General features: G+C 44.5%; 1 protein-coding gene across 1 annotated transcript in view; it reads right to left on the bottom strand.

Annotated features, from left to right (window-relative positions):
* LOC311233107 (solute carrier organic anion transporter family member 2B1-like) overlaps positions 1–18,489 on the bottom strand; it is a 69,796-nt gene that overhangs the window by 39,980 nt on the left and 11,327 nt on the right. Inside the window, exons 2-5 of the mRNA XM_084319992.1 lie at positions 15,369–15,492; positions 13,097–13,234; positions 11,620–11,782; positions 11,264–11,476 (exon numbers count right to left, since the gene is read on the bottom strand). Of these exons, the coding sequence (XP_084176118.1) occupies positions 11,264–11,476; positions 11,620–11,782; positions 13,097–13,234; positions 15,369–15,455 (601 nt within the window). The 5' untranslated portion in view covers positions 15,456–15,492. The remainder of the gene's footprint in view (positions 1–11,263; positions 11,477–11,619; positions 11,783–13,096; positions 13,235–15,368; positions 15,493–18,489) is intronic.

Below are 18,489 nucleotides of genomic sequence, written 5' to 3'. Positions count from 1 at the left end.
GCTAACTGGCTAACAGTTAGCTCAATCAGGCACCTGGCTGCATGTAGTAGCCGCATAGCTTGCTTCTGCGTTAGCTAACAGCTAACAAGCTATGCGGCTACTGTCTACATACAGCCAGGTGCTCTCAGCAGGCACACACAGTTAGCTACTAGTAGTACTATATATTAGCTACTAGTCGACCAGTTTGGCTCCAGAAAGAGAGAAAGATAGATAGGTCAGGACAGGTCCACGGCGGGTATTTAATCATAGGTTGACTCACATAACGCAGTATCAATGAATGCGGCGCGGCCGGCGCCAATGGAAGTTGGAAGGAGACTTGGCCCACGGTGTAATTCTTCTTCTTCTTCTTCTTCTTCGAGTACTTTCCGGCAGACTGGACACCTTTCGGCATATTGCTGCCTAACAGATTTATCTGCTCACAAGTTCTCTTCTCCTTCTTTTGAAAAGACATCCACTCGCCTCGCTCCTCTGAATAGCGCTGAATTTCTACCTCGTGTGTCTTCTTCTTCTATTTGGTATTACGGCGGTCGGCGGACGGGCCGGAAACACTATCCTAAAATCTGTAGAGCAGCAAATCCGCAGAAACCGGAAAACTGCAGTCTGCAGAGCCAGGAAGTCAGACACATTCTACAAACGTGTCTAATGTGAAATATATAAGCATATAAGCAAAACTAGATTTTAGGTCTGTGATGAAAAAGGGCCTCGCGGGAAGGGGGGCCTCGCAAAAAAAAAAAAAAATAATAAAAAAAAATAAAAAAAAATAATAAAAAAAAAAAATAAAAAATGTTTTTTTTTTATTTTTTTTTTATTTTTTTTTTGCGAGGCCCCCCTTCCCGCGAGGCCCTGTGCGACCGCACTGCTCGCACACCCCCTGAGGCGGCCCTGCCTCCACATTATATTATCTAATAAAGAAGATATGATTATTAAATGATAACTCAATAACCTTAGAACTATTGCTGCTGTTTGTTGTGTTAGTGAACAAATGTGAACATTTGAAAGTAGAGTGACTCCTCTGTTTGTTATTTGACCCCATGTGGTTTTTTTCTACCTTAACACATTCTGCGCCACGCAGTATGCCCATCTTATACCACTCTCTGCCAGTGCTGTAACCCTATGGAGTGGCTCACCTTCTTTGCATGGCTATAACTTTTTAAATATTATAGCTATATCGACATTACTATGGCCCATTCATCGGGTATCTATCGTTCCGGATGTGGGAACGTTATATTTTTCCAGTACCGTCGTGAATATAAGTATGTTTTTAGAGTGTATAGCAGTAATTCCTAGAACGCGCGTTATAGGCCCTGACGCGTATTATACATAATCGATTGGCGTTTCGTTCCAATACACGCTATATTAAAAAATTCAAATACATATGATCGCTATACATTAGGCTCCATCACGCGTGAAGGAAAGGGGGGGGGGGGGTCGTTTATGATTCCTTGATTGTCACTAACGGCTTTCTTTAGTACGACACCATATGTTGATCGGATAGATTGCAATGAAATAAATGGACAATCGAGCTGGAATTAACGTTAGATTCCTCTTACCTGTGGCCGATACGCCTGGAGATTTTTTTTCCAATTATTTGATGTCGATCTGCTAGATCCATTTTCCGTTTGTATGACACAATAAACGCCAAAAGCATATTGATTCTTGCGTCTCGAAAGTGATCCCATGCACTTGAGTGTGTATCTTGATCCACGTTACAAGATATCTCTGCCGGAGGATTTTCCCCGATGCACAGAGCGCCACATCCGGTTTAGAGTGGAGTGCAACTCGCCCGAAATCTACCAGGCGGCGGTATTGAGGCGTTGAAATATCAGACAGGGTCCAGCTGGCTCCCGGAGCCTTCCTGGATGAATTATGAATGCCAATAGCGCATAAAGAAAATAACGATCATAAAAACGAGTAAACTCGTTGTTGGCGCTATTCGATTGGCGGGCAATAACGAGTAAACTCGTTTTTGGCGCAAGATGTGTTAAAGAGCAAGTTGGAAATATCGTATTTACTGTATTTACAAATTGCCAGCACATCAACAGCCCCTGGAAGTCATAATTATGAGTTAATATATGAGTTATAAGTTATTATAATTATAAAAGTATTTATTAATTATAATAAAACAAAAGATACTTGTGTCCTAGTGATAAGGATAACCACTCAATGAAGAAACCCACTCTCATTAACATAAATACTTATACTATGAAATTACACACTACAAATGTATTACATGCCCCATAATGGCCCCAAACATCATTGCCAACTTCAACAGACCTGTGCCCCTTTGCTGATGCTACTGTACCCTATTGCATGGCCCCTAATGGCCACTGTTGAAGGCAGAGGTTCTGTGTAGGATTGTTAGTAACTGTCTAACTGCATATAACTGTTTACACTAGTAACTGTCTAACTGCATATATAACTGTTTCCACTAGAGGGCGCTCTAGGCGGAGACACTCAGGAACACCGCCAGGTGGCGAGTATAAATAGTGGTGTCTCCTCCCACTTATTTCTCTTCCCCCCAGCCTCTCAGTAAGAGGAGACCTGTAGTGTAACTGCTCTGCCATGTGAATAATAAACCACGCCAGTTAAGGCTCAAGATAGAAACCATGCCTCTTGACTAGGGATGTCCGATATTATCGGCCTACCGATATTATCGGCCGATATCGGCATTAAAATGAGATATCGGAGGGGAGCTCCAGTAGCTCACCACGTACCTCGAGCGCTATTTCGGCGCCGGGGACAACCGTGCTCGTCACGGATCTGGGGTTTAGCGAGTTCGAATCCCGGACTGCAGCCGTGCCTTTCCCAGAGTGTCTTCCCCCCCATCTGAACCCCTTCAGCCTGTTTCTGTCGGTCATCCTTGACCAGAATAAATGCGATAAACGCAAAAAAGAGCCAGGGGAATGGCCAAAGTTTAAAAAAAAAAAATGTGATATCGGAAAATATCGGTATTTTTTTTTTTTTTTTTTTTTTTTTTACATTTCTATAACCTTTATTTACCCAGGCAAGCAAGTAAGAACAAATTCAGATTTTAATTATTGTCAAAAGTATGCATAATGTTGTGTTAATTCCACAACAAGAGATATGTAATGTTAATTACCTGAAATTATTCCATTTTTGGGGGGGGAAACCCTGCATATATCGGTATCGGTTGATATCGGTATATCGGTATCGGAAATTAAGAGTTGGACAATATCGGTATATCGGTATCGGTAAAAAAGCCAATATCGAGCATCCCTACGACGAAGGAGACGATCCTGGCAGCCCCCACGGGAGAACTGACGGTGGAAGAGCAAGTCCTGGACAACTGGACTACTGTTCCTAATTTATGCAAATGACATGTCGTCAGCTTGTGACTGCAACTTGTTCCTGTTTGCGGACGACTCAGCCCTGCTGGTCTCTGACAAGAACAAGTTACAGGTTGAAAAAACCCTCAGCTCGGAACTAGGCAAAATCTGCATATGGCTCGCCGACAACAAACTATCATTACACATGGGCAAAACAGAGTCCATTCTCTTCGGTTCAAATAACAAACTCAGCAAGACCGACGGCTTCTGAGTTACAGTGGGTGACAATATTGTCACAAGGAAAGATGCAATTACCTACCTGGGTTCCATCCTAGAGGCTAATCTTTCCTGTGACAAAATGGCATCCAATGTAATAAAAAAAAGTCAACCAACGAACTCGATTCTTATACCGGATCTCCTCTCTGGTAAACAAGAATACCCTGAAGACTCTGGCAGGAGCACTCATTCAAGGGTACTATGACTATGCTTGCACCTCATGGTACCAAAGCACCTCAAAGGCACTAAAAAACAAATTACAAACATCTCAAAACAAACTAGTCAGACTACTGCTTGACCTGACTCCTAGAACCCACCTCACCCCTGCCCACTTTGCCAACCTAGAATGGCTTAGAGTAGACGACAGAGTACAGCAACTTGCAATGGGCCTGGTCTACAAGATACACTACACGACCAAGGTACCCATGTACATGTCAAAATACTTCCCAAAGGTCAGTGAATACCACGATCACAACACCAGAGGGAGCTCCACAAATCATGTTAAACCCAGATTCGGCTCAAACAAGGGACTAAACACGTTTCGCAATTATGCCACATCAATGTGGAACGCCCTACCCAAAGCTGTAAAGGAATGTGAATCACTACCCACTTTCAAAAACACTCTCAAAGAACACCTACGGGAGACTGCAATTCGAAACTGGCCCCTACAAATGTCCTAACCCAGTTGTACAGTAAAGACCAAGTATATGGCTTTGTCAGTATTCCAATGTACAGTGTACAGTGTTGTCGTCGTCCCCTACCCAACCCCCCCACCTCCAATGTACAGCCCCACCCACCCAACCCCACCCCACCTACCCGACCTCCTCCAATGTACAGTTTATATGTCAAATGTATATACACTCTTTTTCTGGACACTTTTTGTATCACAAACAGTACTGTATTTGCAAATCTGGTATGTCATAAATGTATAGATGTAGCGGTACTGTCTATCTGTATGTCGTGTGTGTCATATGATGAATTGAAAATGGGGGACCCTGATGTAAACAAGATGAAAGTCTTTCTCTGGTCTGCATCCCCTTAACAATTGTATGTATTGAGCTGTACTGTACTGTACCCATTCTGCAATCTGTTAATAAACTTTTCAATCAATCAATCAAACCAGCGTAACGCAGACGCGTACTGTGAGTTAGCGCCGCTGCTCGACGACACCAGCCTGGGGCTGATATTCCGCGACACTAAAGACAGAGGCCGAGAAAGCCTGGAGGTGTTGAGAGAGCATTACATCGGGCGAGGAAGACCCAGAGTCATGGCCCTCTACATAGCACTAACGGCCCTGAGGAAGGGGCCCACCGAGACTGTGACCGAATACGTCAACAGAGCGGAGCAGATCACGACGCCATTGAGGAGTGCCGGAGAAGCACCAAGCGATGGGCTAATTTACATTTACATGTAATGTAATTTACATGATGGCGATGATGATGAGAGGACTACCGGAGCTGTGCAAACCGTTCACACTCCTGGCAACACACGGTTCAACGGACATGACGTTGGGACAGTTCAAGGCTAAGTTAAGGAACTTCGAGGCCTCAGAAGATACCGACCCAGCCGCCGCGGAGGCGGGAGAGAGGGCGACGCCAGGGGAGAGGACCAGGACCACGACGGAACTGGCGTGTTGGCGATGCGGAGAGAAAGGCGACTGCACAAAGACTGTCTGGTGTAGCTTCTGCAAATCCACGGGGCACACAGACAGAGTGTGCATGAAGAAACACGACCAGAGTGCGCGATACGCGCATGGGCAAGATGACAGCCATGGACGAGACGGCGGCCATGGACGAGACAGAGGCCACGGACAAAATGGCTGCTACGGACAAAATGGCGGCTACGGACAAGAAGACGGCTGTGGACAGGATGACGACAGCGGACATGATGGCGGCGACGGTCGACGTGAGACGGATCGAGATGATGCCCGGAGAATAACGGGACAAGAAGACTGCGCTTTCGGGGCGCGGACGGCGTGCACCGCCGGACCGGCCCAGCTGCAGCGAGCCCAGAGAAGGGGACTGATCGTGGACACAGGTGCGTCGTCCCATGTCATCAACGACAGGAGTCGGTTCAAGAACTTTGACGACACTTTCCACCTGGAGAGGCACAGCATGGAGCTGGCAGACGGGAGACGCACCTACGGATTGGCGCAAGAGAGAGGAGATGCACAGGTATGCCTCACGGACAGTAAGGGGCGCCGGCTTACGGTGACGTTAAAGAACGCTCTCTACGTACCATCGTTCCCACAAGGACTATTCTCTGTAATAGCTGCTACTGCAAGCGGTGCCAAGGTATTCTTCGATAAAGGTAAAAATGTTCTTGTAGAACCTGACGGTACACGGTTTGACATAAAGATGTACCAGAGAGTATATTATCTGCAAACGGAGTGTAATGACAACGACAAGTGTAATGATAATAATGATATGTGTAGCGTGACGGCCAGTCACGATATTCAGACATGGCACGAGCTTATGGGTCATTGTAATTACGAGGATTTACTGAAACTGCAAGTAGTGTCAGAAGGCATGCACATTGAAGGAGAAAAGCGTAGACCTGACAAAAATTGTGCAGAGTGCAAAACGGGGAAGTTTACTCAACCGAGATACAGAAATCCCACAGACAGAGTAAGGGTACCACTTGCATTAGTTGACACGGACCTAGCCGGCCCAGTAAGCAACGAGTCCATAGGAGGCTTTGGATATGTACTGTCTTTTACAGATGTGTGCACAGGGGCAGTGTTTGTTTACTTTCTCAAAGCAAAGAGTGACACGCCCCAGGCCACGGAGAGATTCCTGGCAGACGTAGCCCCTTATGGTAACATAGGATGCTTGAGGTCCGACAACGAAACCGAGTTCACAAACAGAGAGTTCCAATCACTGTTGAGAAGGTATAAGATAAGACATGAGACGTCATGTCCATATCCCCCACACCAGAACGGGGTGGCAGAAAGGAAATGGCATAACCTTTTCGAAATGGCTAGGAGTAAGCTAGCAGATAGTAACTTACCTAAGAGCCTATGGCATTATGCGGTGCAAGAAGCCGCTTACACCAGAAACAGGTGCTTTAATAAGCACTCGGGCACCACCCCCCGTATACAGGACTGACAGGAAAGAAGTGTAATCTAGCCAGAATGCACCGATTTGGATCAGTGTGTTATGCGTACCTGCAGGACAGGGGAAAGCCCAAGCCCAGAGGGGTAAAAGTATTTTTCGTAGGACACGACAAGGGAAGCCCCGCTTTCCTAGTTTATCATCCCGGTAACGGGAGAGTGCAGAAACACATGCTAGTCGAGTTTGTCAGGAATGCAACAGGTGAGAGCGAGACACAGACAGAGGAGCCAGAGCAGGACTCCAGAGTAAGGTGTGTAGAAACAGAGACACATCAACCCAGTGTACTTAGTACGGTCGTGCAGGCAGACAGTCAGCAACCCCCAGAGGGCGATGATGAGGAGCACCCGAGGGTGACGTCAAGTGCCCCAAGCAGTGGGAGGTATCCCTCAAGGGAACACAAACCCCCAAAGTATCTGACAGACTATGCCCGGAAAGGGAGTGACGGGGAGGACAGTACACCTACCCCTGTTGATTACTACTACAGGGTAGTCAGTGGGGTAACCCCGACCTTTAAAGAGGTCACATTGTCACCCAAAGAGGGCCTACAGACAGTGGGAGGGAAATGGGTGTATTCAACCAAGTTTCCAGAGGGCAGACAGACAGTGGGAGGGAGATGGGTGTATTCAATCCAGGAGGGTATTGAAGGCCACGACAAATACAAAGTGTGGTTCGTAGCAAATTGCTTAAAGGCTGAAGGAGGGTACTCCATGTTTAAATAATGAAGGAGGGTGGCTACACTGCTTAAAGGCAGGAGGAGGATACTCTAGGTTTAAATACGGGAGGAGTAGAATCCAGGTTTAAATACCTGATTAGAGTCCATGTCTAAATACTGAAATGGATCCTATGTTTAATCCCAGGTTTAAGTACAGAGGTAGGTGATTGTTTAATTCCATGTTTAAGTAAAGAGGTGGATGACTTACCATGTTCTCAATGATGTAACTATGTGGGAAAGACCCTGAAACGTTTAGACATGTAAGAATGTAGATCAAGGGAAACACCATGTGATCAAATACTAGACTATCAGTAGGATGCTCAGAAACTGAAAAATGTACAGAAATGCTGTGGGTAGCCTCATTTATTTAACAATGTGTACCCGCCCTGACAAATGGTTTGTAGAGAGTGGATTGTCACAGAATGTGGCTGACCCCATAGAGGAGCATTTGGATTACAGCCAAACATGTTTTTTTTGTTATCTTAAAGATACAGGATATTGTGTGAGTTTGAATACAGACAGCTCACTGGTTTCGTTGGAAAACAAAGAAGCAGCCCACAATGGTACTATCAACTAGTGAAGCCGAATATACGGCTCTAGCTCTGACCATACATGAATGTGTTTATCCAGAACAACTGTTAGAAGTGATGGAGATAAAATTACGAGTATATTGTTTAATATGTAATAGGTAATTGGAATGTACTGGAATGTACCAGGTGGTGAGAGCAGGCAACTGCACCTCCTCATCCATCACCCTCAACATAGGGGCCCCCCAGGGCTGTGTTCTGAGTCCCCTCCTCTACTCCCTGTACACACACGACTGTGTGGCACAGCGGAGTAGCAATACAATCATCAAATTTGCTGACGACACAGTGGTGGTGGGCCTGATCTCTGCCAACGACGAGAGGGCCTACCTGGAAGAGGTCAAGGTCCTGGCGGGATGGTGCCAGGAAAACAGCCTCTCCCTGAACGTCAGCAAAACAAAGGAGATGATTGTGGACTTCAGGAGGTCGGGGGTCAAGGACTACAGCCCCCTCAGCATCGACGGGGCACCGGTTGAGAGAGTCAACAGCTTTAAGTACCTCGGAGCCTACATATCCGAGGACTTGACATGGACCACACACATTGACAGTGTTGTGAAGAAGGCACGACAACGCCTCTACTTCCTCAGGCGCCTAAGGAAGTTCCAAGTCAGTCAGAAGATCCTTAAGAACTTCTACTCATGTACAATAGAGAGCATCTTGACTGGCAACATCACCTCCTGGTTTGGGAATAGCACTGCACAAGACCGAAGCAGACTACAAAGAGTGACACGTTCAGCCGAACGCACAATTGGAGGGGGGCTCCCCACCCTCCAGAACATTTACAACAAGCGTTGCAGGGGCAAGGCTAAGAGAATCATTAAAGACTCCAGTCACCCGAACAACTGCCTCTTTGAACTGCTGCGGTCAGGCAAGCGATACCGGAGTCTCAAGGCGAGCACAGAAAGACTCAGAAGAAGCTTCTATCCCCAGGCCATCAGGCTGCTAAACGAACAATGAACACTACACAACAACAACCATCAAACGCACATAGCACACACATCCACACGCACACACTCACTTTAAACAAACACACTGTAGCACCCACTCCACACACTTTATAGCACACACCCACTTTAAACAAACACACTGTAGCACCCACTCCCCACACTTTATATTTATTGATGAAGGATTGCACTACAACTCGTACACCTTACTGTAAATTGTACCTAAATTGTACCTCATCCCATTTCTGCTTTGCACTATATAGTACTGTACATTAGTACACTGCATAGTATTGTATATTATATGGTAACTCAGTTACGTCTATTCTGCATCGAACATTGTACATATGTCTATACTGAACACTGTGACCTCATTTTCTACTTCTAAATTACATGCTATACTATGTTATTTGATACTATCTTGTCTAGCACAGTCTCTGGAGCATAACAGTAAGAAGCATTTTGTATGAAAGTATTCTGTACTTCTGTATGACAACTATTAAAGAAACTTGAAACTTGAAACTCTATACCAGATAAGGTGGTTTTTGAAGATGAGGGGCATTTTGTCAACATCAGTTAAAAATGATGGACACTGTTGTTTATGAGGGCAACCAGGGAACCATTGTGATTGCTAGGAACCCAGTGTGTCAACATAGATGTAAACATGCCAATATAGAAAATATCATCTCATCAGATCTGTCATCAGAGAAGAAAGGATGACACCGGTTTACTGTCCAACGGACGACAGAGTAGCAGACACTATGAGGAAACCTGTTCCAAATTCAAATTGAAGGGATTTGCAAGGGTCATGTTTAATGTGAAAGTATTGACTGTCATACCCTGTTGATGTTTTTGGATTATATTATTTCCTTTGTAAAATGTTTTTCCAAGAAGTTATCCAGTATGCTAAACCCTAAGTGGAAGTGTTGAAGGCAGAGGTTCTTTGTAGGATTGTTAGTAACTGTCTAACTGCATATATAACTGTTTACACTAGTAACTGTCTAACTGCATATATAACTCTTTCCACTAGAGGGCGCTCTAGGCGGAGACACTCAGGAACACCGCCAGGTGGCGAGTATAAATAGTGGTGTCTCCTCCCACTTCTTTCTCTTCCCCCCAGCCTCTCAGTAAGAGGAGACCTGCTGTAGTGTAACTGCCATGTGAATAATAAACCACGCCAGTTAAGGCTCAAGATAAAAACCATGCCTCTTGACCACATTATTGTCGCCCTATAGCCAAATTCTCTTAACAGCCACCACAACCCAACGTGTAGATAGATAGGCAGTGAGAGCAGCATATCACCAGGGTTATCAAGTGTAGATAGATAGGCAGTGAGAGCCCTAGCCATTTCCTAATAGACTAAATTAACCAATCTCACAATCATTCAACTTCTCATTATACCACCTACCCAATCTTTTCACTGGTTTATCAATGGAATTTCTACTATTTCCTCTGTTTTCTACATACAACTTTCTCTTTATTACCTTCCCATCAACCACCAAAGTAGTCAACCTTTGGACTGCTACAGTATCTGTGCTATCTGAATTCCAATTGATTCCTCTATTTGTGTTGGCAGCCATACATGGACTTTTATACACTATCAGTCCAGAAGTCACACCACCCTCCATTTATCCCACAGCATAGCAGGATCACCCAAATACTTCCTTGTGGAGAGCTAAAAGAAGAATACCTTCAAAAGAAGGGACTGCACACTCCTCAGGACAGATTTTAGCTTTTTTATTGCACACCGCGTTTCGCTTCTGCTTCCTCAGGTGCTTCCTTGTGGATGAGCAACAACGCTGCACAGAAAGCAGTGTGACTTTAATGATGGCTATGTCTGTACATGTTGGCCCCTATACTGCACTTACATGCAGCAACATGAATGTACTCACAGTGGGGTAGATCTGGGCTAATAATCTCTGAGGTGACACTTGATTATTCTTTACTGACCACTGTGTTCTGCTCCACAGCCCATGTGGGGCACAAGACAAACAGCTGGCATGCTGCAGTAGCTAGTTAGCAGTTGGCTACTGAGCTTCCTTGCTTTAGGGGTTCCTGCAGTTCTCTTCAAGTGTTCACTCTTGCTAGTACTGTACCTCTTCCTCTGTAATCCGGATGTCTAGCTACAGTAATGTGATCACGTTGACGTGAGTTGTGAGTGGTAAGATACCCACGTGGTGGGTTGAATATGCACATTTTAAGTGTTCACCATTGTTGCCCAGTTTTTGAGCGAATATTGTATGTCTTTGTAGCTGCCTCTACAGAGTAACCTGGGGAACAAATAAACCACTGAGCAGTTCTTTATTTCATGGCACATTTCACGTGTATAGTGTTTTGTCAGAGCTCTTACCAAGGTATAAAGGTGAGTTATTTTTGCTGGCGTAGTCGTCAATGTAGGAGATTCCGAAGGGTTGGATGGGAACGGTACCAATTCCCAGCAGCAACTGTCCCAGGAGCAGGAGACGGTAGACCCCCTGCTGGGAGGTGCTCTCCTGCTGGCTGCAGCTCTGATTGGATGACGTATTTAAGGTGTTTTCTGATTGGCAGAGGTCGTCGCTGGTGGCTGTAGAGCATGGACAGAGACAGGAAGTTGAGTTTGGGTGTGTGTGTGTGTGTGTGTGTGTGTGTGTGTGTGTGTGTGTGTGTGTGTGTGTGTGTGTGTGTGTGTGTGTGTGTGTGTGTGTGTGTGTGTGTGTGCTGACTCACGGCTGACGTTGCCTGTGAACTTGTAGGGTTCACCCAGGAAGTGCGGCAGGGCCATCAGCAGGGAGGCCAGGCCGGCGAGCAGAGCCCCTCCTCCAATGAACCGAGGCCGGTGAACACGGCTCCCAAAGAAACTCACAAACACTATCAGCACCGTGTTCCCCACCTGCACACAGAAGAAAAGCTCACAAAGAGACACTGACACACTCATACTGCATGGTTGCAGAGTAATGGATTACATGGATTATATTTGATATCACGTAACATTATTGGCTGAGTTTACATTGTCCTATAAAATATTACAAAATATCTTTATGTAATGCTATTTGATTCCACATATGAATGCGTTTATTTATGCGTTTCCTGTAAAAACAGGAAGCTAGGGAGGACTTGGCGTTTACAGTAGTCACTAGCACTGAATGTGCATTACGGTCGACCCATTAGCTAGCATGCTAATTTTAGCAATGTACATTAGCAATGTTACGCAACATTAGTTTGTTGACGTGTTCCCTTTATTACTTGGGTGTGAATTTTGTTGTTTGCTAATGGCCACATGCAGTCGCTTCATTGGGGATCATCCCTATGTTCCCCGGGTCCTATGTTCCCCGGGTTCTATGTTCCCCGCTTTGATTGATTAATAGATTGAACATTTTATAATTTTTTATTATTTTATTAATGATTAATGTCCGCGTTGTTTCGAACGGTTAAGCTTAGGCCCTCTTTCGAACTGGTTAAGGTTAGAGTTTGGAATCAGGGCTGGTGGTCTAAAATTTTCAATCAATCAATCAATCAAAGCGGGGAACATAGAACCCGGGGAACATAGGACCCGGGGAACATAGACATGCTCCCCTTCATTGCTAGCTTGGCATTAGCATCAGAAGGTATATAACCCGGGGAACATAGACATGCTCCCGTATATATAGTAGGCTACAGTCACAATGGTACAGTAGCTGTAAATTCCCTGGGCTGGTAGAAAGGTCTACACTTGATCAGGATATATTCCACGTTAGCAGAGCAGTGACTCACAATGATGGTATTATTTGTGCACAATGATGTAAGTTTTGTTTATATAAATAAATGCACAAACCTCCAGCTCCCTCCATCGGGGAGCTGAGGATTCCCTGATAACATTGTCAGATTGTTGTAATCCAACGTCCAAAAGATATTGTCAGGTGTTTGATAAGAAAGCAAGACCATTCTGGGTGAGCAGACTTAAAACAAGTTACCGCAAATTAGCAAAAACTGGGGAGACACTGAGCTTTGCATTGTGCACGCACCATAACCATTTTGGTTATTTTTCCATCTACACAGCCCACATAGCCTACTGTATATTTATTTATTTTTTACATTTTCATTGTAAGTCTGATAGCTATAGACAACAGAGTACGGACTAAAACAACAGTGCAGCTGCTGTATCTCTTCAGGATCAAAGTTGTACTGGTTTTACTGGCTAGTTGTGAGGCAGGTGACAGGGGCCCACCTCGTTAAAGGATGCCATGGTGCCAGACTTCTGGCTGGTGAAGCCATAGCGCCTCTCAATGGTGGAGATGGAGCTCTTCAAGTAGCCAGACACCAACAGCAGGGACAGCTGCAGTAGCCCATGGCAGAACACAAAGAACTGGAGACACAGAAGGAGTGGGTCAATATTATGCTTCCTCGTGATATATATTTAGAATTCTAAAACTTAACAGCAGAAGTGACAATACATTAGGCCCCGCCCCCTGGTTCAAAAGCTCCTATACTGTTGAGACTGTATGGTATTTTACATGTAGCTGCATGAAAGATCATCAGCATAAGTGTGTTTACTTACAACTACCTGATGAGACAAAAATAAACATATACAGTAAGTGTATTTAGTTCTGTGGTTCTAAACTGGTCTAGCTTCAGGACCTAGCTTTTTCCTTAGACATTAAATCACAAACCAAACAAAAACATTTTAACCACACCAAATATAGTAAAAAAATAATTAAAACTGTGTAATACACAATGCCTTCATGTACTCATAAAAACATGAAATAAACAAAAAAAAACAATGAAATAAAAATGAAAACGTATCTTGTTTAGTTTCTAAATGATGTTTAATTTTTGGTGGCTTAACCTCTTAAGCCCTAGCCCTATTTTCTGAAAATCCGCCTAAAAATACATACCTAAGTAAATGGAAGATTGTTCCACTTCTACAAGGTCCAGTAGCATGTTCTTGGTATCTACTATCTAGGGACATCTATGGATCTCAGGGAATGTATTCCCAGTGTAAGAAATATTGTGTCTGTTACTAGGCTTGAGTAAATTGTGATGAACCAAAGGAGAATATAATTATTTCTTTCTTTTTTTGACGGTGAATAACACCATGACCAGACATGAAAAATTGCCACTGAGCTCATTCAGCACCTTGAGATCACATGTACAAAAAATCTAAGCAAAAGAATAAAGGGAAGATGATTAAACACAAGATTTTGTAGAGACAGTACTGATCATCGGGTGATGCCATCATGTACTCAGACCTAAAGCTTAATAACCTATTTAACCTGTTAATCTGTAGACCGTTTTCGCCTAAAGGTACATGCCTAAGTAAATGGAAGATTGCTCCACTTCTGCAAGGTCAATTTGCATGTTCTTCTACATGCATCTAGGGACCTGGGGGTATGTATTTCCAGTGTCAGAAATATTGTGTCTGTAAATTGTAAATTGTAATGAATAAATTAATTATGATTAATTATGATTTATGATTTTGATGATGATGATAAAAAATGTATACGGGTAGGAGAAAATGCTCACTGAGCTCATTCACCACCTTATTGAGATCATGTGTACAAAAAATCTAAGCAAATGAACCGCGGGAAGATGATTAAACAAGGATTTGTAGATACAGTAATTAATGATAATCGACTTTAATTATAAATTCATATTTGACCTTGAACTTGACCTTGACCTTATTATCGCCAAATCATACATCTATGGATAGGGGAAATGCTCCTCTTACCAATGGCAGGGTTGAATCTGGATTTAGTAATTTTTTGATAATTAGCATTTTTTCAATACATTTGTATTTCCGATAAAACATATAAAACATCGGTAAAAATGAAAATATACACTTTGACTACTGTTTTTGATAGGGTTATGGTCTTTACTCTTGGCTACAATTTTTTTTTTAAACATTGACCTCTTAACATCCAAGGGCCCACATGTGGACGATTCTTTGCCGACCTCTAGTGGCTCGGGTGTGCATTTCTTTTAATACAATATATAGATAGAATTAAAGCCCTATTTGTTGCCTGTCGATTGCCCTTTCAGGGGATAAAATCCGTTCAGTGGTTCTCGAGTTACATGCCGATATGTGAGGCGTGCCCCAAAGAACGCAAAAGTACACATTACCACCCCTGACCCCCGGGGCTCTAGCTCCGTCAATCATTTGGCGATCTCGAAAATCTTTGCACAGGGTTGTAGCCAATGAGTGTGGCTTTCCAATGACACCCTATTATATGATAATTGGGGATCTAATACGGTCTCTATTGATCGATTTATGATAAAGAAAAGCAGGGTCCCCCTATAGGGGGACCTTAAGGCTTAACAGGTTAAGATACGCTTTTTGTCAGATGATTTTGACAAGAAATGTGATGTGAAATATGTTAATAAATTATCATCAAATCAGAAAAAAACTAAAATGATGAAACTTCCTGATTATTCATGATTAAAAAAAAGATAGGTGAGACTATTAGTAACCTATGAGGTACTGTCCATGAGAAATTACCTACCTTGATGCTGCTGAAGGGGCTCCTGCGCCTAGTTGAAGGCCTTGACCTGGAGGGGTCAGAGTTCAGGCTGGGGTTGTTGGCTGCCATGCCCGTCTGTCCCAGAGACTTGTGTCCTTTCTGAGATCTGTAAAGTACATGTGTATCCTGCAGTAAGTACTACTAATACTACCAATATTATTATTTAACCTTTATTTAACCAGGAAGTCCCATTGAGATACAACATCTCTTTTGCAAGGGAGACCTGGCCAAGATGACAGCAATAACATTTGCAATATATCAGACAGCAATAAAATGTGCAGTACATTACACAAGAACATAATAAAAGTGCATGTATACAATGTACAATACATCATATGTAAACACAAAAACACAAAACAGAATAGTCTACATAATAGTAAAAGTGTATGACAGTAAAATACAGGGTGTAACTGAGGGGTACAATTCCCTGACTGTATTGATAAGTATGGTATCATTAAACCACTACCGTCGTATGCACTTTAATTACTGGCCATACAGTACATGATATATATAATGATGAACACTTCCCACAATGAAATCGGTTCCACACAAAGTTGTAATTAAGTATTTATTGTAGCAAAAGGTACATAATATACTTCTCTATTTCACTTTGAATGCGCTTATAAGGCAAAGGAATGTGCGTAGGCAAATCAATAACGAATGTCCATTCTCTGGTTACGCAGGAGGTAATTATACAACCTGAATCTTAGGGAATTATATCTATGGTACACTAGTAATATAGCGGGAGATACTGGAAGGGTCCCCCCGGTTGTAAGCCAGCAGGGGTAGAGGATCTGTCGGTAATAGAGTCTGGGTCAACGATGATAAGGAGACTCCGAGTACGGGAGACGGTGCAATAAGATCTTGATCCACAGACGAATACAGCTGTTCTCCGTAGCCTGTAGCTCCACAGGGAAGAAAGCTAGCCTGCCTCAGGCTTCTGAGGGGCAGACTCGACGTGGCTCCTCACAGGGTAAATCCCACACACTGGTGGGCGTCGGCGATTCTCCGCTCCATTAATTACAGGACCAAAAGCAAATATAATCCAGCCGAAAAGGGCTATGCAGTCGTCGGGTAGATAATCCAGTGTACATGTCCACACGGTCCTCGTCTAGGGCTCCTCGGGTGAAAGCGCCATGAAAGCAACCCAGCCTGGATAAGCACTCTAGCTGATACGAGGAAAACGTTGGTGATGCTGGTCACTGTAGAACTTTAGCCGCACGATACACTATACACCAATAGACTATTACTGACTTAATAGAATTATTTATTAATAATTAATTATTAATTCGCATGCGGTCTCAATGCTCTATTTGGGGCCAAACAGGCCATACTTCACCGCACGTAGTATCGTGGGTGAGGCTTCAACTTATTGGGTAACATACTTCTGTATTCACCTGCGCCGTATTTATATGCTTAGATGAATAAACTAGTACCAGCTTTATTCCTGTCTCATATCCTTGCGCAATACCATTCATGTCCAGGCATGTCCCCGGCGGTGACTTTGAACCTGACTTTGGAGGCATGGCCTTGGCGCCTGTGGACCGCTGTCCAATAGGAGAATGAAATATTATGGTCTGTACTAGGCTAAAGGGATATTCCGTGTATATGTACAAGGAATATACAAGGGATATCAAACGATATACAAATATTATGCAATATATATCAATCAATAAATATATTCGGTTTAATCTGATCCTTTGTAACAGCCGCCTCCTAATTAGTCCCACCTAATTAGCTAAGCAGAGACAGATTAACCGCACTGTCCACTACTCAATGTCTGTTGTGAGGGGTAGGGCAGTTCACAAAGTCATGGGGTCATGGTCGTCATCAATAGTCTCTGGGAGCCTTGGCAACTCTATTAGCCTCGCCACGGGTCGGGTGTAGATCCGCCCTTGGACGAGCACTTCGGCTGCTCGGACCTTTCCGTCGGCACCGGTGATCACTTTGCTTACGCGGCCAGCCGGCCACATAGCTCGGGGTAGTGACTGGTCGATAATCATGACGACTGTTCCTTCTGTCAAATTGTCTCTCTCTTTCACCCATTTCTGGCGGGTCTGTAGAGACGGTAGAGAGTGGAGTAGGAAGCTGTTCCAAAACTTGTCAGCCAATACTTGACTGTACCTCCACATTCTTCGGCCGTTCGCTTCTTCAGGCCTGTACATTGTCTGTGGTAGCGCGGGGTCCAGCCGCCCCATCAAGAGTGTGTTGGGGGTGACTGGGTCGACATCTGCTACATCACTTGAGACGTAACCGAGGGGCTTTGAGTTCAATACTCCCTCGATCTCCGTGAGGACTGTCATTAGGACTTCTTCCGCCACGGTCTGGGCCCCAAGCACGGCGTACAGGGCTGTCTTTATTGAACGTACTTCTCGTTCCCAAGTTCCACCGAAGTGAGGTGCATTCGGGGGATTAAACTGGAAGTCAATCTGGGATGGAGCGAGGTGGGTCTTAAGTTCTGGGCCAATAGCTTGGAAGCTCTCTCTCAGCTCTCTTTCTCCGCCTTTGAAGTTTGTCCCGTGATCAGACAATAATATAGACGGTTTGCCTTTCCGCGATGTGAATCTTCGGAAGGCCATAAGGAATGAGTCTGTGCTCATGGTTGGAAGGAGTTCTATATGCATCGCTCGGGTGGTCATGCATTTGAATACAATACCCCACCGCTTCTCGGTTCCTCTTCCTTTCTTTACATACAGCGGGCCGAAACAGTCCATACCGGTGGAGTGAAAAGGCTTGTCGCCGAGTCGGAGGCGACAGGGAGGTAGGTCAGCCATCCGGGGTATACTGGGCTGCGCTCGCCATTTACGACAGTCTAGACAGGTTCGCTGGAAGCGCCGCACTGCTTCTCTCCCTTGCTGTATCCAATAACGACGTCTGATCTCCGCGAAGACTCTCTCTGCCCCGGCGTGATGCACATCCTCGTCGTATTTCTTTATGATCAGCTCTGTGACCTTGTGTCGGCTGTTTAAGACTATCGGGTACTTGACGTCATCCGGTAAGTCTGGAGCTCTCCGCAGACGACCACCCACTCTGATGAGACCATGGGCGTCGCTCTCGGGGGCTAGGTGGAGCAATCTGCTGTCTGATGGGACGGGCTTGGCTC

Source organism: Notolepis coatsorum (genome assembly GCF_963971535.1).
Source record: "Notolepis coatsorum genome assembly, chromosome: 8".
Classification (NCBI taxonomy): Eukaryota; Metazoa; Chordata; class Actinopteri; order Aulopiformes; family Paralepididae; genus Notolepis; species Notolepis coatsorum.
The sequence above is the reverse complement of the archived record's forward strand: the minus strand, read 5'-3'. Positions and strand labels throughout refer to the sequence as shown.